The following is a 20613-nucleotide window of genomic DNA, read 5'->3' as shown; positions in this document are numbered from 1 at the left end:
GCAAAGCTCACCACGTGCTTCCGCGAACCGCTTGTTCTCCCACCGTCGCGATCTGATGCTGAATGTCCTCTCAGGCGTCAATGGATTCGCCGCTTGTCACGCAACTCTTCCGCCAACTATTCTCACACCGTGCGTCGCAATGCCTTGCCCGTGGAGCTCGACCAGCCCTTGCAGCTGCCCGCCCACCACTAATACAACGTCGGGGGAAAGCCACACGACTAGGTGAGGGGGACACGAAGAGGGAGAGCAGATGGACACCCAGAAAGAATGCTTTCCCGCATGAGAGGACAGAGGAGTTTGAAAGATACCCAACGGTCACGGCGGACATGCTGCGGAGTAGGAGAGAGAGGCCGCGGAGAGTCAAGATGCTCCTGCGCGACTTTATAGAAGGTCAGAAGCTCTTTATTCCTCTAGAATAGTAGGGTGGGTAGAAGCTTACAATCATACAGACAGCCTATACAACCCAAACTACGGCTACTTCTCCAAACAAGTCGTCATCTTCTCTCCCGGCGACCCCTTCAATTTCAATGCCCTCTCCTCTGAACACGCCTTCTTCCAGCAACTCCGCCACCGCTACACCGCGTTCGAAGATGCACTCGACTATCAAGAACCCAACGATCTGCGCCAGCTCTGGCACACTCCCACTGAGCTCTTCTCCCCATACTACGGTGAAGCTATTGCCCGCTACCTCGTCGAGGACTACAAGTACAACTTCTACCCTTACCATGACTTGAACATATATGAGATGGGCGCAGGCAACGGCACCATGATGCTAAACATATTGGATTTTATAAGGGATGGGCATCCAGAGGTTTATGAGCGAACAAAGTATAAGGTCATTGAGATTTCGTCTCAGTTGGCGGATTTACAGCAAAAAGGATTGGGATACTCGGCGTATGCTCGCGGACACTCAGATAAAGTGGAAATCGTCAACCGGAGTATATTCGACTGGAACACGTATGTGAGCTCGCCGTGCTACTTCCTCGCCTTGGAAGTATTTGACAACTTCGCCCACGACGCACTAAAATACGACTTCGAAACCGGGGCGCCGTACCAATCCCACGTCGTCATCGATCCGCGCGGCGAACTCTTCGAATACTATTCCCGCACGCTCGATCCCGTCGCCTTGCAATTCCTCGAACGCCGACACGCATCGTGCAAATCGTACCCACACCCCTTGAACGGCTCAAGGGTCATGCAGAACTTGAGGAGTCTGGTCCCATGGAGGTCGAATTTGAGCACACCGGAGTATATACCGACGAGACTGATGCAGTTCTTCTACATGTTATATGAGAAGTTTCCGAATCATAAACTAATTAGTAGTGATTTCCACAAGTTGGGGGAGACAGTGGAAGGGTTGAATGCGCCAGTTGTACAGACGAGGTATAAAAGGCAGATGATTCCTGTTACTACGCCTCTTGTAAGTCTCCCAAATTTGCCCGTGGCTCGTACTCCCTAAACTGCCCGCTGCGTGCTCTATGTACTCTCGCTAACGATTGACTAGGTCCACCAAGGCTACTTCGACATCCTTTTCCCCACAGACTTTGAAGTTATGGAGCCCATGTATACAGCGATAACAGGACGCTTCGCGCGCACATACCTACATGAAGACTTCATGGCCGGTAGAGCGAATATCGCAGAGACGAGTACAAAGAATGGGGATAATCCGCTATTGAGCTGGTATAAGAACGCGAGTGTTATGATTACCTTGTAGATACGCTTCACTCGAGTTAAAGGAAGCCTGTAGTGTTACAACGATCCTCGGGGATATCTACTCTGGCTCCTGCTGCTGCCACCTCTGCCTAATAGCCTCGACATCAATTTCACAAACCTCCGCATGCTTCAGTACCGCATGCGCCTTCTTGACAACAGGCACATCAATCATCTTTCCGTCTAGTGTCCACGCCCCTCGTCCTGCCTTACTAGCTTTTTGATCTGCCATGACTACTCTCGCCGCCCACTCAACCTCCTTCTCCCTTGGGCTAAACGATTTATGACACACCGCGATCTGACTTGGATGTATGCACTGTTTGCCATTGAAACCCATGCCCTTGCCGTTTAGGCATTCTTCTTCGAGCGTTTTGAGGCCATCATCACCTTTGTAGGATGTACAGACGAGATCGATGGTTGAAGGAAGAAGAGCGGCGCGGGCTGCTGTCGCGATGGCAGATCTTGCATATAGAAACTCAATCAAGGAGGGCGTCCGCGTCAAGCTCATGTCCTTTGCAAAGTCCTCAGCCGCAAAGACGAGGCCGCTCAAGTACGGACTCGCTTTGCATATTTCACCGAGGTTCTGGATCGCCTTCGCACTCTCAATCAACGCGATAATCCGCACGGGCTCTCTGCTTCCTTGCCCCGAGCTTGGATGGCGTTCTGGCGCCAGATGCCGAATTACATCTGTAACAAAATGCAGATCTGCCGCGCTCTCAGTCTTGGGTAGCATGATGGCGTCTAGGTATTGGCCCTTCAAAACCTCTGTAAGATCACCGAGCGCCAGGCTGGTGTCTACGCTATTGATCCGTACACACATCTCCTTGATGCCCGAAGGCCGCTGTTTATCTAGAATAGTGCGGAGGTTGGAACGTGCTTCGCTCTTCATGTGTGGTGCAACGCTATCTTCGAGGTCGTAGGTTACATTATCGGCGTGCATCGCGAAGGACTTCTCTAGCATTTTCTTCGAAGAACTGGGGACTGCGTTGTGTTAGCGATCTCGATTGCTATGACCTCAAGCAGCCGATTGATGGCGCTTGGGATAGGAAGTAGGCAGGGCAAAGTACCGTACATGCACGCCCTCCGGATAATTGGGGCTGCCATCTTGATCACCAGTTGTCAAATCTCAAATGTCCAAGTATAAGAGCGAAACGAAGTATATCAATAGCAATTGCGGGATAGCCGTACCTCCATATAGCCGATGACGCGCGGGGACCCATAGCTCCCGCCCGAGTCCAAGATGCCGACTCGCCGACGCGTCCCTGACATGCCACGTGAAGCTAACGTCCATGGCGTTTCCAGGTTAGATATCTCGTCGAGCAAATGATTTACAGCTTCACGACATCCACTACACATCATGGAAACCGCGCAGCAGACACCCACCCCCGGTTCGCTAAGCTGGAGACTCAGCAGCCATCCTATCACATTGATTACCTTCCTCTTCTTTAGAATATGTACGTACTACCCATTGATTGACGCACCACGACAACTCCCAACTTAGCCTCTACCCCCAATACCTACTAATTGTATCCACAGCGTCCCTACTAGTCTACCTCCTCGGCCTTCGTCTCCTGACCTCCAACTTCGTCCTCATATTCATCATCACCATCCTCCTCCTCGCCATCGACTTTTATTACCTCAAGAACATTGCTGGGCGCCGCCTGGTCGGGCTACGCTGGTGGAACGAAGTCGACGCCAACACTGGAGACGGGCGATGGGTGTTTGAGAGCGCAGATCCAGAGACAAGGGAGATTAATGCGACGGACAAGAGGTTCTTTTGGCTGGCACTTTATGCGCAACCGGTATTGTGGGTGGTGCTCGCAGTTGTCGCGTTGGTGAGCTTGGAATTCATTTGGCTGACATTAGTTGGTGAGTTCGTCTCTATTTCTTTGACACTTGAGCAGAGAAGCGGACAAGAGAAAAGGTCATGGGATTGATTTCATCGAGACTAGGGTCTGGTGGGAAATGGGAGCTAAGAGTCCATGCAGTCATCGCCCTCGTCCTCACCATCACGAATACGCTCGCCTTCTCGAGATGCGATAAGTTTAGCCAAGCAACCGGCTTTGCGTCGAACGCTATGTACGGATCTGGGCTTGCCAGGAACCTTGCAGGTGGCATGATTGGCAGCTGGTTCAGACGATAAGCCACGAATGCGATAGATGTTGCTTATCTTATTTCAAATCTAAGACTGAGAAACAGGAAGGTATCAAGTGAAAGAGTAGGCACAGGCTCGGTAGCATGAAGGCCTGTTCTGTAAGAATTATACCCAGTATTAATCTATAGAAAGGATTCCGATTCAATACCCTCTCTTGCGGTTGACCTCATTGACCAGTGTCCCCCCGCTCTTTTCCCTCTTTATATTCTCAATCAGCACTTGGAATGCCCGATCCGCGTATACATCTGATGACCCACTGACATGAGGGGTGATTAGGACATTTGGTGCGTTCCAGAGTGGATCATCTGCTGGCAATGGTTCACAGTCCGTAACATCGAGCGCTGCTCCGCTAATCTGACCCTTCTCCAGCGCAGTTATCAAAGCTTCTTGGTCGATGCATTGCCCTCGTGCGATGTTGGCGACATATGTGCCTGCACGCCTAGACTTACTCTTGTGTAGGAGCTCAAACTCGTCAGTTGATAGAAAGTGGGTTGTGACTTCCCTGCGCTGCGAGTTAGTCATTTGTTTGGGGTGCCTATAGTTCAGGATACTTGCGTCAAAGGCACAGCAACTACCAAGAGGTCAATTTCTTGCTTCAGGAACTCATGTACGTCTTCTTTGCGTGTCCCGCTATACCAAGCACTAGGGAATATGCCATCTGGATCGCCCGTTCCCGGTACGATGTAGCCGCGATCTTTCTTCGATTCTGGAGTATTCCGGGGTGAGGCTGTGTAAGCGATCACATCCATGCCCATGGCTTTAGCTACGCGGGCCACTGCATTTGATACAAGTTAGCTAGACGCTCTTTAGGTATTCTAAACGAGGAAATAAAAAATCTTAGAAGACGTTTGGGTGATCAAGGATGCATCGGGGTTTTGAAGATATGGGGCACCTTGAGCGTACATTGCTTGGGCGATTTAGGCTGCCGAAGGGCGTGGGTGAAGGATTTGATGGTATCCGCATAGACGCAGGAGCCTGCAGTGTGCGAGTTGCGCTATTCTTCGTATCCGTAGCTTCGACTGCGGCGTTGAAGGCCTTGTCGTAGTCTAGGTTGTGTGGTCCGAAATTTGTTGATGAGGATTGCACATGCAGTTGCAGGACCGATAATTGGCATCCGGGACAATGGCGGGGACTTTCCACGACATACCCTGGAATGACGAAACAGGAGGAAGCTTACCTTGCCGTCCAATACTCCCATATCCCAGAATCCCAACTCTCTTCCCCACACGATCACTCACCTGCATACCCGCCCCTTGCTTCCACTCTTTCTTCTTCTGCAACTCCCAAAGATTTACATAATTGTGACTCTGCACCAGATCCATCATGATGACCCATTCCGCGATCTGCGGTCCGTGAACCCCGTTCGCTGAGCACAGTGGAATCTTGGAATCCGTGTAGATTGGGTGTTTGGCGACATGGTTGGTCCCGGCGGAGAAGAATTGGATGACTTTGACGTTTGGGATGCATGAGGGAGACGGTGGAAGCCAGAAGAGGGTTGCCAGGTAGGAGGCGCGTTTCATCACGTCTGAATACTTGTGAGCTTTATTGCTTGCGTGTATGAGTGTAGGGGATGCATGATGAGAAGGTAAGACATTGTGGGCATGTTGTTGGGTAACACCCAGAACCATAGCCTCGGAATCATATGAAAGCAAAGACATACCTTCAGGTACATCAATCGCAGCAACCTTGCCATTCTCATACTTCGAATGGAAGTAATGCACGTCTACATTCTTGAACTCTTTCTTCAATTCCTCAATTCCTTTCTTCGCTCTCTCCTCAGGCCAGGGCAAGGTACAGAGTACTATTTCCTTCTCTTTCGACGCTTCTCTAGATGGAAAATTTTGTCCGCCACCCATCGCTACCATTCTCGCAGCTCTTCAAGCCAGGCGGGTAAGCTATCAATTAATTGAATTATTTACGATATGTGTAGAAGCTGTTACGAAGTCTACGGATTAGGGAGTGATGTTCGTGGTTGCGAACGGATCACTGAGCCTGGATGGCGGGGCAGGTGGGGTTATTGGTGCATTCTGTCCTTTTTTGACGTGCTTTCCTTATCTCCATGCGCATAACACTTGTGTATCCGATCCACATATGCTATACCACTTACTGTACTTGTCCAGAGGGTGAGAAAGAGCCAAGGGGGCGTTTTGAAGCGGCGCGTTCGTATTGTAACTCTGATTAGTAGATGGGCGCTTACTGCTGCATTCCGGGATGCCCGATTCGCTCCAGCAAGCGTTCAAGATAAAGAGTGTAGTAAAAGCAGACCAAGATTTATGTCGCATCTCCAAGCACGAGCTATCAGAAAGCAACTAGAAGGGCGGCCTCGGCGCTAGAAAGACTTGATATTTGTGACGTTCATAATCTCATCCCTGCTATCACTATACAAGTTGGTTTGCTAGGAGAAGCTTCTACGGGAACGTTGTTTCTTGCCTTGGCAGTTGCTGCTGGCTATTCGCAATAGGTAGTTGAAGTGGAAGAGGGGCTAAGAAGAGGCTGGCTCATTCATCTACAGGAATAATGGTCATGCAACGAATAATAAACGGCGTCAACATTTCGACTTCAAAGGGAAAAGCTAGGCAATAAAAAAAAAGCAGTATCTCATGACGCCCAGTTTAACCGCGTACAATATCAACAACGCCTGTATCTCCATTTATCCGTGTACTGTGTTGATGTCGATCGTGCTATGCAGATGAGGGATACAGAGAAATCTTACAGGTGGAAATGAAGCAACTACCGATAGCAGTCAAGCTTCCTAAAATCTTATGAATTCGCTTCGCCCTGAAATTGTCCGGCTTTTGGGTGAAGATATGCAGAAGGAAAGAGCAACAGATGCTAGACGCAAACCATGTGGATAATTAGCAGCGGCTTGGTCCGGAAGCCGAATTTAGCTCCTGAACGCAATGAGCAATTTACCCACTCGTTATGGGGTGCTGATATTCACATCTTCCCTGTGAATAAGACTCTAGCGAACCGTTCCGAGAAAGTCCGGTAGCCCAAAGCCATGTTTCACATCCGTGTCGCGTGCAGACAGGCCTTTTGACGGACCGGTACCCGCCCAGTAGAAATAGCTCAACATCATCAGTAGATCAAATTTCGCTTCCCCATCTCATCCCCCAGGAACCGCAACATCAATTTTCTCCTCTTCAAGAACCGTGAACCGAGCCGTGGCAGCCGTTCGCATCTTATGCCGCGCCATGACCATCTTACCCATGTCCACCTCTCTGATTCCAGTTCGCTTCGCGGCCTAAATTGCTGTTCCTGGAAGCTTTTCCGAGTATATGTTCAGGCCAGTTTCCTTAACGCCAGACAGCTATACCATTAAAGGTAGGGTTCCGAACTAAAATTACCCACACGTGCTAGGGCCAGGAGTGCTGTCTCCATTCATCTATTACTCCGCGCTGTTAACGATGTTCTGGAAAAATGGGGCCTTCGAGAAGGATGCACTTGGCGTGGCGTGTGCAGCAATACCAAGCACACGGGTGTATGAAGCGGATGAAGAGACTTTGAAGTGACCTGATCGCTCGAACAAAAGGACAGAATTCGCATTGATGACTCCGGTAGCACTGCTGCTGGGAGGTACAGCCCTGTCTCACTAACTTGGCATTAGATCCAGTGAGCATAATTGTCTAGCACGGTAGAGTATTCGTTCATTGGTCTGATACTGGGGCAGGACAGGGCGTATGTAATGCTGATGAGACGTCACATTGACGAATCGCTCCCGAAGTTCGCTTGTCAGGCACCCGCAGCTTTGCTGACGGACAAGGGCTTTACGAGCTGATAAAGGAGAATTAGGTTTGCTTCCCATTGCCACGTTTCGCCGGGCTCTTCTTGCTCGTTCTCTTTCTTGGGTCTTGTGTTCCTGCCCTGCCAAGATCGCCATATAATTTCTATTCACCCAAACGACGCGCCCCTGCGCACCCCGGCTGTGAATTAGCGTAGTCTGAAAGCGACATTGGACGTCCCATATTTTCTGTGTTAATGGGATTTCGTGCATGTAAGCGATTTTCGGCGGTGAAGAAGCGAGCGAAAACGGTCGGTGGTATTGAGCCTTTTTGGCCAATTATTTGAATGAATTATATAGTGATGAATGATAATAGAGACTTTGAAGCGGTGAGGCTTCGTCTCCTATCTGATAACAGGAGCTAGCATTGAGGCCCTGGCTTTATGCAAGGCACTGGTCCTAGACATCGTCGGATGTGTCTTTTGAAAGGGCCGAAGCCTTCTACAGTGCAGCGATGAACATATGACCAAGCACTTGGTTCCTTGAAGTTGGAGTAATGGTGAACCGTATGCCTCTATAAAAGCGCTAGAAGGCGCAAGCGAATGTTAGCAGAGCCAATTCTTAATATCGAAGTGAAAGTTGACCGAAAGTTGAGTGTCAAATATCTGGCGCAGACAGTTGTCCGGAAATATCGTCTAATGAGATCGCCGTCGAATTATGTCGGTGCAGAGGTTTCTGTGTGAGTCGTAGGGGGCCTGTAACAGTGGAGACCACTTCATCAAAGCTGGTCTGTGTCGACCAGTCTAGACATCTCTGGAAGATTTCTCTTCCCCGGCCGCACCTATGCTGAGTGTACATATGAGGATCGCGACTTTGGTCAGGAGAGTGAAACAGTGGATGCGATGATTCGCGTGCGGCAAAATGCGTGCGCATAACCCACGGTTAAACCCAGGGCAGAAGACAATGCCTAGTGGACCTTGGTGGTACTATTCGCTTGATATGTCAAATTGAACGTCGTTTCGCGTGAAAAAGTGGCATTTGTATTATCAATGCTCATATCTTATCTTCGAAGTCCAGGGGGTGCAAACCAAGTCCACCTCTTGCATGCGATGACCTAGGGTCCCATTCTACCTGAGTCGTTGCTCGAGACTGCGGTCGTGGAGTCGAGAAGCTCAAGGTGGGACTTCGATACTCTCGCTGGGTTTCTTTGGAGAAGTAGTCGGGTGTGTCTGATCGAAAATTGGCATAGCTGGCAATTCCGGGAGCGGTGAGAGCGCTTGGAGGTGATTGTGGCTCGAATTTCTTCAACTCGTATTGTTGTGGGTTCTCGGTATGGTGTTTTGCGTCCAGCGATACGAATTCACGGTTCTTGCTGAACTTGCCCCTGAAGAATTCCCACCACCCGGTCAACATGCTCCATCGAACAAGCAGCAGGAAGCATTGGATACCAGCAATCTTTTTGAAGCGTTAGTGGGTTAAGCAAGCGCATGAGGGTTGGGAACTTACAGAGAGCATCATCAAGATGGCAATGACCGTCGACTCATCGACGGCGAGTTGTTGGCCGAGGGGCAAACATGGCTCCGGCTTTGTGGGGTTCTTGATAAGGCAAAGCAAATATGGCATGAGATTGTCCACGTTCTTCTGGGCTTTGGTTGTGAGGGAATTTAACCAGATAAAGACAACTGAGAAGAAGATTACGTCGACCAGGATGAAGACAACGATAGTGATGCCTCTCCATTGAAGCCAGAGAACTTTGCGGACACGTCGGTAAACAGCTCGTGCAGACCGATTTCGCACACTCGTTGTGTAAGAGGGCAGGCCCGCACTACTTTGCGTCTCGGTCTTTTCGTCGCTCATCATGTTCTGAAGGTAGACCTTGATACAATACACGAAACTGGAAATTCATGTCAGTGATGTACTTCATTATACAGCTCACCGGACTTACGTTGCGATTTGTATGACCATAGCTGCTCCAGCGATGGCCAGTAAGGGACCCCAGAAATCCTTCATCGAGTGCGCAGCGTTGACGTGGCAAACATCTCCAAATCGAAATGACACTCCGGTGATCGTAATTGTTATCGTAAAAAAGGTAGCAGCGACCGACCAACCCAGACCTTGCGCCCAGTAAAAGAACTTCTTTCCCGGAGTCACATCCCAACAAATCTGAAGGTGCATGGATAGAGCCCGGATAAGAACTACACTGCCGTTAGAATATAAGCACATATAGTTGTTGGGATGAACCCACTCCACACTGCCATTGACAAGCCCCCAGAAATGAGGAAGGCACCCGAAAAGGCGCATGTCAGGCTCGAGTACATATCGTGCGGGGTAATCTCGTCGTAGCATTGCTCTGGTTTCGCCCCGAAAGGGATCACAAAGCCAAGCTGTTAGATTAGCTAACGTAGATAGAATGAGTGATGATAGCCACGTACCGCCATAAAGATAGCCGCAATAATCAGACAGTAGCTTAGATAGTGCCGTCGGGTTTTCTCGGCCGGTAACACGACGAAGGATATCAAAAGAAAGGACAAACAGATCAGGCCAGCTACGTTGAGAGCTTCGGCCACGCGGTACCATGTATTGAACTCTTGGAAGCAATCAGAAAGTGCTCTCAGATGTCTCACTATGTCTAAACTTACCAGGAGGATAGAGGTAATCTGTCATTGGGCACGGTAGACAGCAGTAAAGGCCCTTCTTGATCTGTTCGACGGGTGCGCAAAACCTTCCGTCAACGACTATGGTTGTTAGCGATGAAATAGATTTGATGTGGAGTACGTACAGCCGTCCAAACCGAACTTTGACCTTTCGTAGAATGGTGCAGGGCAAGCCCCCCGAAGCGGTGATGATAGTGTTGTGTTTGCCATATTCTTACACACCGAGTGCGTTATGTGTCGCGAACCCAATCAGAATGTATTAGATGTGCGCAACATGGAAGCCAGTCCTACGATATCCCCACTCCGGTCTGAGGTGGAGTACACGGTGGACTCCAGGTCGATTCGGCGCCAATGTTTCTGGATCAAAGAAGGAGTAGATATGTCCGCATAGAATAGATGTCACCAAGGCAATGCTAATGATGCCAGACTATACGGAAAGTGAAACCACGGAACGCGCGAAGGAGGTCTTGGGTCTAAAGGAGTGTCGCAGAGGGAAACGGGAAGGTGGAGTAACGATGCCGTCGTTAGTCCAAACGTGGGGCGTGTGTAAAGTACTCGGAAGGAGACGAGTAAGGTTTATAGTCGGAATTAGAGGCAGACAAGGCGACCAAGGCGAGTGAATAACGAGGGATGGGCTGTTGTGTAAATGTAGGAAAAGCCGTTGCGGCACAGAAGCGCAACGGCAAAAAAGTCCAGGAGGCCGGCCTGGCTCTTGAATGCGGCTCCTGGTTGGGCCACTGGCCCTGGGGAGTCGCAAGCCAAAGTGGGTGCGATGATCCAACAAGGACAGGCACGTTATCCCTGCTGGTTCATCGTACCCCTAGTATAGCGCGCACGCATCCCCCTGGTGGGCTGAATGGCTAAGATGTCAAGGAAGCATGCTAAAGCGACCGGGATTAGGGCCGTGGCGGATGGGTTGCAAGGATGCTAGAATCGGGTCCAGGAACAAGAGTCGTCTTGCGAGCTGGCACTGGTTCCATCCAAGGAGCCGACGGCTCTTTACGCTTTTTGTTCAGCTCGTGCATCTTGATTCGCGAACATTCGAAGACTTTTCGCGCTGCAACCCGCGCGATCAACCCGTGATGGTTCAAAAACAGTCGTCAAGCGCTCAGCTGGCGTCGTGCCGCAGCGTAGACATCATGACAAGACTGTTTGTGTCCCGGCTAGCCAAGGTAATCTCACGCAGAGGGGAGTCTTCATGCGAAGCGATCTTTGTGCCGCTGGACGAGACTCGTGAGTGCGCCCGCTGCGCATGTAGCTGTCAGCCACATGGGCAGCAAAATTGCTTCCTGACTGGAGCGCCTAGAACTGTGACTCAAGCTCGTTGGAGGAGATGAGGGCATTGATAACGTGTCGTCAGGTCCGGTTACAGTGAAGTGGAATGAGAGAGAAGCTCGAGAAGCGTTTTCGTCTCCCTTGATGGTAGACCAAGAAAGTCATTTCCACATGATGACTGGTCGAGGGTCCTCGCCTGATTGTTGATCGCCCATCCATCACCAATTTGCAATAACGGCTGATCCCGAGCCCCCACAGACAGAGGCCGAAGACCGGTCATCAGATCAGCCTCTGGACGCGGCCGCTGGAGAAGAGTGCCATGTTGCGAGACCGCTATCATTCCATCACTCTTCGCTCTGCTCAGCTAGTTGGAAAGCTATACTATGGTAAAAGGGTCGCAGCGCGCTGAGACGCTCTCTTTCAGTAGGATGGGAGCGTTAGGTACCGGTGAGCGTGGCGTAGCGGCACCCCTCATGCAACGTTCGTGTTCAACGTAACGCTGCTCGGTATCGATCGACGCCTGGAAGTGGAAGTGGAAGTCTAGTCATGGTCTAGCTGTTATTGGGTGAAGGTGTTGGATATTTGTGACTTCTGTAGCGGGTGAGCTGCTTGTGGATGAAAAGTAGACTACTCAGTCTTGGAGCTAGCGCGATGGATGTTCCAAGGTTTCATCCCCCTGTCTGTCTGCGAACGCTCCGCCAGAAGATTCTGACACTGCCGTCCAGTGCCACCCATCTCGACTCCTCGTCTTCTCCCGTTCCTTTCCTATTCCGTTCTTGGTCAGGGCTCAACATAATGATGACAACCTCATTAAAATTTTCCCGGCCTTGCTCAATGAATGCGCAACGCCTCGTAACGCCTAGGAAGGACAGCGTTAGCGGGAATTTTACACTGTGCATGCAGATGCGCCAATGTGTACTCGCTCGAGACTGCTTCAAATTAGCTTCTGGTCTTGCAGACGCGCATTAGGTATGATTGGCGGACAATTCCAAAATGCTTTCCATTTATGTGCCTTCCCACCTACTCGGCATAGACAGAGTTTAGAACATGCCATGGAACAGCCGGTGGTAGCACAGCAGTGTTTGAGAACTGCTAGTACTCCTCTCGGGAAGCCTCACATGCAACATTTAGCGAGTGATGCCTCCCATGTGTGTCTGAAACATGGATGGGGACCATTTGTCAAACTCTGTCGCTCCGGCAGTTAGCCTGACGACAGCAACTCTCAGCAACCCACCTACCCGCGTCTGTCAAAATTGCTCCAGCCAGGACATGGATGATTGGGCATCATCGATGAACGGAATACACTCCGTTTTACCAGACTCGGTTCGATCCGAGGGCATGCATCCACGCCGATGCATGCTTGGTGGTGAATCTATATGCATCGCATGAGCAAGCAGCTCGCACTTGATAGTTGGCTGGCAGATACATTCCTTACTACCATGAAAGATGTCTTCAAGATGAGGAACGTCGAGTTACCTTGCGCATAGATGTCACCCCTCACCATCCACTTCTACAAAGCACAGTCATGCCGGATACGTGTTTTACGCAAGATGGTGGACACGCTCCCTTTTTGCTGCAAAGTTGATAAATGCTCGCCGCAGTTGAAATGTTGGTGTAGGACTATCACACAGCAACAAAGGCGTGAGGCAAAGGTCTTCACGTGCAGCATGCGCGGCTATGCGCTCCTAGCATACATGACGAGCTAGAGCTTGATTAGTGCTGTAGGCTGTAGAGACTCAATGCCGCTTCCCTCACATATTGACGCTTCTTGTCATGCACATGTTCAGTAGCTGGCGAAGTTGCAAACATGTCACAGAAGAACCGAGGAAGTCACTGCGCCCTCGGGATGCCACCAATGGTAAGGTACAGTGGCTGCCACCTCGTCCGCAGTACACTTCAGCGCAATTTCACTTTCTCAAATCTCCAGCGCCTACCTTCCTTTCAGGGCTTCCAGAGGGCAGCTATTGTATGTTGACCCGTCCATTGCCGTCTCAGGAACACGAACAGCTGGCCGTGTCGACGCCACACATGCATCGAATCAACCTCTACGGGCTTGTCGGGAAGAAACCAAAGTTCGACCCATGCCCACACAACGCCTCTCAGCAACGCCATTCCGCCCATGTTGCCGTTCATGGTCAACATGCTGCCCTCTCCCTATATGACGTCCTGAGAAGCTGCCATGTCAGCTCTAGTCTTAGGCACACCACTACCTACCTCGTACATGACGAAGACGGGATGGCGTTCTCCACGGGCCACTGCCGTTTTTGGGCGTACGTCCGCTAGTCGATAGCAGATGAAACCACGAGCCGTGTCAACCCGTCTAACCTACCACCCAGTCAGCCCAGCCACCCACAAATTTGGAACGACATGCCGAGTCAACCAGTGCTGACGCCAAATTCACCGGCAATGTGATCGAAACATTGGAGATGCAGTAGGTCTAAAGGTCGCGTCGCGTCAGCATTGCGTTGTTGTTGTTGCCAGGTTTCCCAATGTGGGGGCAGCACCAGGAACACCAAGACGCTTACCGGCACTGCGGGAGCTGATGCTGCAGTGTCCTCCCGTCTCTCGAGCATTCTAGGGCCATTGTGCATGAACTTCACGGGTAGATGCTAACTAGTTCTCCACATCCCCCAAGGTCAGCCTTGATCCTTTAATACAAAGAGTTAACCTTGGCTTGCATAGAGAGCAATCGCGCAGTCTGTCGCGAATGGCGGATCATCTTCCACTAATAGTCCATCAACGCGCCCACCATCCTCCTCTGATACTTCTCTACCACCTCCTGACACCTCACCACCACACCCGCAGCCAATACTCTAACCTTCTCATCCTCCTCACTCCCAGCACCTAGCCCTTCAAACACCATCTTCACCCAAGCCTGCGTCTCCACGAGTTCCTTACCCTGCTCAGTCGCTAGCCGCTCCTTGTTCTCGTTTGTTTCCAGAATCATTAAGAACCCGAACAAAACCGCGCTCAAGATGTTCTTATCTTGGCTCGCAAGCCTGCGAACCGATAGTAACAGATCCCAATATTCGCGCGTCATCTGTGGCAAAGCCAGCGTGTTGGGCCCCGAAGCGTTCAAAAGGAGGGACAAAGTCTGTAGGAAAGGTGGGAGCAGATGCGTCGATGTGTAGATTGAGTCGCTGCTTGAGCGGATCTGGAGCCACCAACGGCCGGTGAGCGGGAAGAAGAAATTATCCGCAACAATCTGGGCCAGTGCGTTGGGAATGGGCTTTTGACGCTTCTTTTCGACTTCCATGCGTGAACTAAAGGTTCGTACTTTGAGGATGTCGGGTCCACTGAGTTGGTCAGCGGCTTGACTAGCAATGGGCGAGAGCATTTCTCGGGCCATGCTACTCGATAACTTGGCTACCGGGTCTGCAGCTTTGTCTTCTGCGTAGATCTTGTGTAGGTGTGGTGGGAGCTGTTTGCTTGGGAAAGATGGCTGTGCTGGGATCAGCTCTTCTGTCGCCGAGTCCTTGACACCCGCAAGTTCGCGTGCTCCCAGACCAAGGGTCGTAAGCATGGCAATGCGTTGCGTGAGACTGTGGTCTCCAGAGAAGAAAGACCGCGCGAACCATTGCGCCATTTGCGCTGGTTTGGCAAGGAGCACGGCAATCAGGGCTTGCTGCCTCTGCTGTGTGAAGCCTTCCAGCTCTAGGTTATCCTGGAGACCTGTAAAGGTAGTAGCGAGTTCTTCGAGATGGTCAATGACTTCCGTCCCAAAGTTCGCTTTGCGTCTGATTAGAGATGCAGCGGTAGCTAACGCGAGTTCGTGCCTATCGTAATTCTCTTGATCACGTAGCCCTACAATCAGGTCTCGAATGTAGATCGGCGTGGTGGGCTTATTACGATTGATAACCTCCGGATCATCACCATCATCTTCTGGGTCAGAGTCTGGTTTCTCATAGGGTACAAGATCGGCGTCTTCATCTTCGGACTCCGACAAAACCTCGACAACTCGTGGACTATGTAATTCGGTGATTGCGGGTATCTTTGAAGGCTTAGGCGTTGGTTTGAGTTTTGATGGAGCTCTTTTGTCCTGTGCCAAGCTCGTGCTTTGCACCTTGAGATCTACGATGCTTCCCATCCTGTCGTTAGCTTCGGTAAGGCGCCGGTACCATTTCGCTTCTTCAACTGCGTTATCCTCCAGGTCGAACTTCAACCGAAGGTCTGGCTTATCGACCATTTCTGAGATAGCTATACCGACAGCGATACCGAGAAAACGTGCTCTGGCTGAGGGTGCGCCGATGCGGTTCGACAGTCCATTGACATGGTACGTAGATTTGGCCATCATGGTGAGAAACATGGGTTGGCAGCGATAGACGTAGCCACAGCATAGTGCTAGATTTTGAGCAAGAACTGTTTGTTGTTAAAACAGCTGTAGTGAATGTGCGGTGGTAAACAAACCTTCTTGCTGCAGAACAGGCGTATGCCTTACGTACATGGAGTCTCCGAATAACTTTATACTATTCTCAAGCAGCGCCTGCAGACTATCTACAACTAATTAGCAAGCCGGGTGTAACATGTAGTCTAAAAGTACTGACTTTCGTTCTTAGCCAACGAGGCTATGACACTTCGACGAGCTGCTAATGAGTCGTCAAGCGATGAGATAGTTGACCGTGTAAGTGATGAGACGAGATGCCCTTGCAGTACATCATTGTCAGCAATGATGCTATAGAGGAAAGCAGCCACGTCAGATATTGTTTTTGAGACCAGAATAGGCGCATCATTCTTGCTGACGGCGTCCGATGCAAAGTATTGCTTGACAATGGCGACGATGACAGCATTGAGGTACTTCCGCTGCTCAAAACCTTTCATCCTTGATATGAGACTAGTGAAAAGCGCGGTACAGCCACTGTCGATGAGAGCAGAGAAGAGAGAGCTGACAATGCGATCTGTCTAGTTAGCAAATGCACGTTCCTTCTCTGACTCAACTGACCGGTATAGCCTAGTCCTAGTGCCTTCGAGCAAAACTCTGTAACGGCTAAGTGATATTCCTCGCTCTCTTTGCCGTTGATTACCAGGGAAGCAAGATTTTGTCCGAGCCATGCTGCAAATGCATTGCCATCAGCGATCCAGCCGACAGTCCTAGATATTTCAATCTTCTTGAGAACGTCTTCAGCTTCAGCTGCGATCGATAGTATCCGACCGGACGCTGTCAGTGCGAGATACTCCCTCCAAATGAGTTTCTTTTGCACAGCACTCTTGCTGTAAGCCAGGACATCGTGTAAGACGAAACTTGATGTGTGATTGCCGTACAGTATTTGATGAAGCACATCGAGCATATCTTCGACATGTTCTAACGTATTGCGCGCTTGACCTGATGGTTTCTTCTGTCGACTATCCTCGATGAGTGTACGCAGACGCGTAATGATGTGTCCAAGACCAGTTGGATTCCTCAGCACTTGCGCGAGTAGTGTTATTTGCGGAGATTTCCTCAAAGATCTCCAGTAGTTTGGTATTGTATCGTTAACGAGCTGATGCGCTATGGTCGCATTCAAAGGCTCTGGAAGCAGGAGGCTGAACCCTTGCGTGGTCAGGTATTCAAAGACGTTATTTACAGTCCTACGGCTCGGTTGATTCTTGAGGGCCTTGAGCGCCGAGTCTGCAGAATTGATGGAGAAGTCGTCCTGAATGTTCAAAGCCTTTACCTCTCGAATGAAAGGTTCGGCATCCTTGGTCTTCTTGGTGGACACCGCTGTAAGAAAGTCGGCCATGTTGTGTCTGCGCTTATATGAGGCCCAAATACCTCTGCAGTGAAACTGGCAGACTGAATAGCTCTGTTAATCTTCACTTCGTGTCTTCTACAATTCTTGACTTACATAAGTGGATGCTTTCAAATTAGTAGAGTTTGCGAACCCATCTCCGGAACTATATGACTTGCTTATCGACCTCGAAGCAAATCGTAATCCTGGGCAAGGATATATGTGGTTGGTTTCTAGGCGTCTGAAGACCGCTGTTATGTTGATCGGTAATTCTTTCCTTCCAAGGTTCCTTACCGCGCATTTTAGCGTCTTGGCGAAGGCTAACTACATGCACTTTGATGCCTACAACAACTGTTTGCTCAACTCTCCCACTTTACGCCTCCACATACGAGAAACAATGGCGGTCAACATAGATAGCGTGGGTGCCGCTTCTCCTGCACTACCGCGAGCCCGATGGTGAGTCATCAGTGACATCCTGTGAGGGATACTTTGACTAATATCGTGCCACAGGAAGTACCTGGACAAGTTCCTGACCCGGACCGGTCCTTTTACGGACGATGAGACCTTTATGGTCGGTGAACAGGTTATAAATTACCTGGACGGCCTCAAAGTTCTGTAAGGCAATCGCAGGGCCCCGAAATCTATAACATTCAAAGCTAATAGCTTGTAGGGTCATGTGAGTTTATAACTGCAATACCAACCGCTGTTCTTCGATAGCCCATATCATCCTAACATTCTCTAACATAACAATAGCGGAGCCGGCGGACTCGGCTGCGAAATCCTCAAAAACCTCGCCCTGTCTGGCTTCAAAGACATCCATGTAATTGATATGGACACGATCGATGTTAGCAACCTAAATCGACAATTCCTCTTCCGGCAAGCAGACGTAGGAAAATTCAAGGCCGAAACAGCCGCAGCCTTCGTTGAAAAGCGCGTGAAGGGCGTCCAGATCACTCCTTATTGCGGGAAGATCCAGGACAAGAATGAAGCCTATTACATGCAGTTTGCACTCATAGTGTGTGGACTAGATAGCATCGAGGCCAGGCGCTGGATTAATGCGACGCTGGTTGGAATGGTCGATGAAAATAACCCGGATAGTATGAAGCCGCTAATCGACGGTGGAACAGAGGGCTTCAAGGGACAGGCGCGCGTCATCTTCCCAACTATGACTTCTTGTATTGAATGCCAACTCGATATGCATGCCCCTCGCGCGGCCGTCCCGCTCTGCACACTCGCCACCATTCCACGCCAGCCACAGCATTGCATCGAGTGGGCGCACATCATTGCCTGGGACGAAGAGCGTAAGGACATCACGCTTGATACCGACGACCCAGAACACATCACCTGGCTCTATCAAAAAGCCCTGACTCGCGCAAAAGAGTTCAACATCGAGGGTGTGACATATAGTATGACCCAAGGTGTGGTGAAGAATATCATCCCGGCGATTGCGAGCACGAATGCGATTGTTGCGGCGAGCTGCTGTAATGAGGCGTTCAAGGTCGCAACGAATGCAAACCCGTTCCTTGGATATCCTGAGCAAGACAACTACATGATGTATACTGGGGACGATTCCGTATATACGTATACATTTGAGCATCAGAAGAAGGATGACTGCCCGGTGTGCGGTGCTGGCAACATCGCTAGGCCGCTACAGGTCAATCCGAACATCACGCTGCAAGAGTTCATCGAAGGCCTGGCGGAGAGGCCTGAAGCGTACGTAATGCACATACATCTTCTGAGGAGTTGACGGGCGGTAAGAGGAAGAGACCGATGTTATCGACTGCTGACCTATTTATCACAGTCAACTCAAGAAGCCCTCGATCCGCACAGGGGAGAAGTCACTCTATATGCAGCTTGCTGGCCTAGAAGAACAGACGCGCCCTAATCTGGTAAAGAAGATGATTGATCTCGTCGAGGAGGGAGAGGAGCTACTTATCACAGATAAGTCGTTCCCCACGCAGTTCAAGTACAAGGTCGTCTTCTCGAAGTAGACAGCGCTGCGGAAAGCCAAACAATCGAGTCATGGAGGAAGAGGTGGGGCGATGGGGCACGTGTAGCCATCTACTTCAATGGAAGCACATAACTTCGACGTTACGTCGAAATGTAGAAACAAACGAAATAACAAGTGTGTTTCTGAATTGTTTGCCGCTATTACCAGAGCCGGTATAGCCTTTTTTGTACATCTCCCATATACATAATCAACACATGCCCACCATTTATTGTACAGTAGCCCTCTTCACCCCTTCAGTCTCTGTCTCCTTGGCATCGTCCTCTACCTCGAGCACCTCCTCCCCAAAAGCCTCAGCATCTCCATCCCCTACCCTTCTAATCTTCAAATGCGCCTCCGCACCGAACATGCCCACAACACCGATTCTCTTCTCTAGGCTCCCCCATATCTTGACAGGAGGAGCCTCTCCCTTGAACAGCTCCCTTCCGGCGTGTATCAACTCATTCGCCGCAAAACTGCCCGTCGCATACTTGGGCTCGTACGGCACGCGATCCCACTCCTTCCTCTGCAGGCGCAGTAGATGATGTACCATACCGTCTGATAAAGTGGTTGCGGGATTGATGTCTGCGATGGTTGTGCGTTGTGGGGCGGAGCCAGAGGACTTGTTCTTCTCGCGCTTTTTGGGGCCTCCATCGCCGCGGTTGTTGGGGCCGCCTCGCCGATTGCCTTGGTCGCGGTTGCCGTCTCTACCACGCAAGTAGGGGCCACTGCGCATGCTCCCTACCGTTGCATTGCGGGTTATGCGCAGTTTGGAAGGGGCTCGGACCATTTGACCTGAGGGAGGTGCAGAGCCGCGGGCGAAGCGAGCATTGCGGGTGCCAGCTTCTGGTTGTGTATGTGATTGAGAGTCTTCCGGAATGAAGCCGGAGTCGTTGGTTTGGTTTGACTGCGGGCGAGGGCTTCGGCGTGCTATTTGGCCACTGGGGAAGGAGCCCTTCGCAAGGGCGCCCGGGACGATGCGGCGGTTTTGGAGTGAAGTGATCTGCTTGAGGGCGGTAGTGGAGCGGGCTTTGCGTGTGTTTGAAGCTGTTCAGAAGTCAGACGAAGCTGTTGAGAGTCAATCAAGCGTTGGAGAGCGTACGGGGAGGAGCAGACGAAGCTCCTTTGCTGGGCTGTTCCTCGAGTGTCCTCGCAGAGCCGTGTAATGCCCTCGATGAACATTTTGGTACATCAACCATAATACAACGGCGTAGTGCGCCCATTGAAGGGCACAAGTGTCGCTGAGCCATGGCTGTAATGGATGGACATCCCCACGCTGCTGTCACTAAACTCTGAACTTTCGAGATCGCGATGTCTTGGCGGACAGGGATGTTGCGCAACTCAACAACATGTGACCAACATTGGCTCCACCGAGCGCGTCTCTTTATGTTTACCTTCACCAAAAC

General features: G+C 50.7%; 8 protein-coding genes across 8 annotated transcripts; 3 read left to right on the top strand and 5 right to left on the bottom strand.

The window, feature by feature from the left end:
- Nucleotides 1-80: 80 nt before the first annotated feature.
- On the top strand, nucleotides 81-1714 carry K460DRAFT_297333 (DUF185-domain-containing protein; the record flags this gene model as incomplete). The annotated part of the gene is made up of 3 exons (XM_040929700.1): nucleotides 81-390; nucleotides 450-1441; nucleotides 1505-1714. The coding sequence occupies 3 exons, from the start codon at nucleotides 81-83 to the stop codon at nucleotides 1712-1714; spliced, it is 1512 nt and encodes a 503-aa protein (XP_040782499.1).
- Nucleotides 1339-2893, bottom strand: K460DRAFT_371891 (beta subunit of citrate lyase). The gene is made up of 3 exons (XM_040934445.1): nucleotides 2778-2893; nucleotides 1502-2691; nucleotides 1339-1417 (listed from the first exon to the last, which is right to left on the bottom strand). Exons 1-2 carry the CDS (start codon nucleotides 2812-2814, stop codon nucleotides 1772-1774), a joined length of 957 nt encoding a protein of 318 aa, XP_040782498.1. The 5' UTR covers nucleotides 2815-2893; the 3' UTR covers nucleotides 1339-1417; nucleotides 1502-1771.
- A 174-nt stretch (nucleotides 2894-3067) lies between these two features.
- On the top strand, nucleotides 3068-3853 carry K460DRAFT_421603 (golgi apparatus membrane protein-like protein tvp23; the record flags this gene model as incomplete). Its single annotated transcript, XM_040938153.1, has 3 exons — nucleotides 3068-3164; nucleotides 3247-3579; nucleotides 3615-3853. 3 exons carry the CDS (start codon nucleotides 3068-3070, stop codon nucleotides 3851-3853), a joined length of 669 nt encoding a protein of 222 aa, XP_040782497.1.
- A 153-nt stretch (nucleotides 3854-4006) lies between these two features.
- On the bottom strand, nucleotides 4007-5721 carry K460DRAFT_381438 (NAD(P)-binding protein; the record flags this gene model as incomplete). Its single annotated transcript, XM_040935355.1, has 4 exons — nucleotides 4007-4367; nucleotides 4421-4640; nucleotides 5043-5390; nucleotides 5526-5721. 4 exons carry the CDS (start codon nucleotides 5719-5721, stop codon nucleotides 4007-4009), a joined length of 1125 nt encoding a protein of 374 aa, XP_040782496.1.
- A 2918-nt stretch (nucleotides 5722-8639) lies between these two features.
- K460DRAFT_297504 (uncharacterized protein) lies at nucleotides 8640-10450 on the bottom strand (the record flags this gene model as incomplete). Its single annotated transcript, XM_040929719.1, has 7 exons — nucleotides 8640-9041; nucleotides 9093-9480; nucleotides 9532-9781; nucleotides 9832-9970; nucleotides 10019-10173; nucleotides 10226-10321; nucleotides 10366-10450. 7 exons carry the CDS (start codon nucleotides 10448-10450, stop codon nucleotides 8640-8642), a joined length of 1515 nt encoding a protein of 504 aa, XP_040782495.1.
- A 3502-nt stretch (nucleotides 10451-13952) lies between these two features.
- Nucleotides 13953-17467, bottom strand: K460DRAFT_349431 (uncharacterized protein). The gene is made up of 5 exons (XM_040931426.1): nucleotides 17338-17467; nucleotides 16455-17285; nucleotides 16060-16410; nucleotides 15923-16009; nucleotides 13953-15874 (listed from the first exon to the last, which is right to left on the bottom strand). Exons 2-5 carry the CDS (start codon nucleotides 17230-17232, stop codon nucleotides 14241-14243), a joined length of 2850 nt encoding a protein of 949 aa, XP_040782494.1. The 5' UTR covers nucleotides 17233-17285; nucleotides 17338-17467; the 3' UTR covers nucleotides 13953-14240.
- Nucleotides 17468-17617: 150 nt separating this feature from the next.
- On the top strand, nucleotides 17618-19211 carry K460DRAFT_411248 (uncharacterized protein; the record flags this gene model as incomplete). Its single annotated transcript, XM_040937467.1, has 5 exons — nucleotides 17618-17676; nucleotides 17731-17835; nucleotides 17891-17896; nucleotides 17974-18933; nucleotides 19022-19211. 5 exons carry the CDS (start codon nucleotides 17618-17620, stop codon nucleotides 19209-19211), a joined length of 1320 nt encoding a protein of 439 aa, XP_040782493.1.
- Nucleotides 19212-19436: 225 nt separating this feature from the next.
- On the bottom strand, nucleotides 19437-20457 carry K460DRAFT_297460 (uncharacterized protein; the record flags this gene model as incomplete). The annotated part of the gene is made up of 2 exons (XM_040929716.1): nucleotides 19437-20254; nucleotides 20310-20457. 2 exons carry the CDS (start codon nucleotides 20455-20457, stop codon nucleotides 19437-19439), a joined length of 966 nt encoding a protein of 321 aa, XP_040782492.1.
- Nucleotides 20458-20613: the final 156 nt, after the last annotated feature.

This window comes from Cucurbitaria berberidis (genome assembly GCF_010015615.1).
Source record: "Cucurbitaria berberidis CBS 394.84 unplaced genomic scaffold K460scaffold_8, whole genome shotgun sequence".
Lineage (NCBI taxonomy): Eukaryota > Fungi > Ascomycota > Dothideomycetes > Pleosporales > Cucurbitariaceae > Cucurbitaria > Cucurbitaria berberidis.
The sequence above is the reverse complement of the archived record's forward strand: the minus strand, read 5'-3'. Positions and strand labels throughout refer to the sequence as shown.

Excerpts from the sequence above, each read along its gene's own strand:
- K460DRAFT_371891 (XM_040934445.1), bottom strand. The coding sequence starts at position 2,814 with ATGGCAGCCCCAATTATCCGGAGGGCGTGCATGTACG. Across the intron at positions 2,692-2,777 it reads CCGGAGGGCGTGCATGTACG|TCCCCAGTTCTTCGAAGAAA; the intron begins GTACTTTGCCCT and ends AACACAACGCAG.
- K460DRAFT_349431 (XM_040931426.1), bottom strand. The coding sequence starts at position 17,232 with ATGGCCGACTTTCTTACAGCGGTGTCCACCAAGAAGACCAAGGATGCC. Across the intron at positions 16,010-16,059 it reads CTCGTTGGCTAAGAACGAAA|ATAGTCTGCAGGCGCTGCTT; the intron begins GTCAGTACTTTT and ends AATTAGTTGTAG. Across the intron at positions 15,875-15,922 it reads GCCTGTTCTGCAGCAAGAAG|TTCTTGCTCAAAATCTAGCA; the intron begins GTTTGTTTACCA and ends AACAACAAACAG.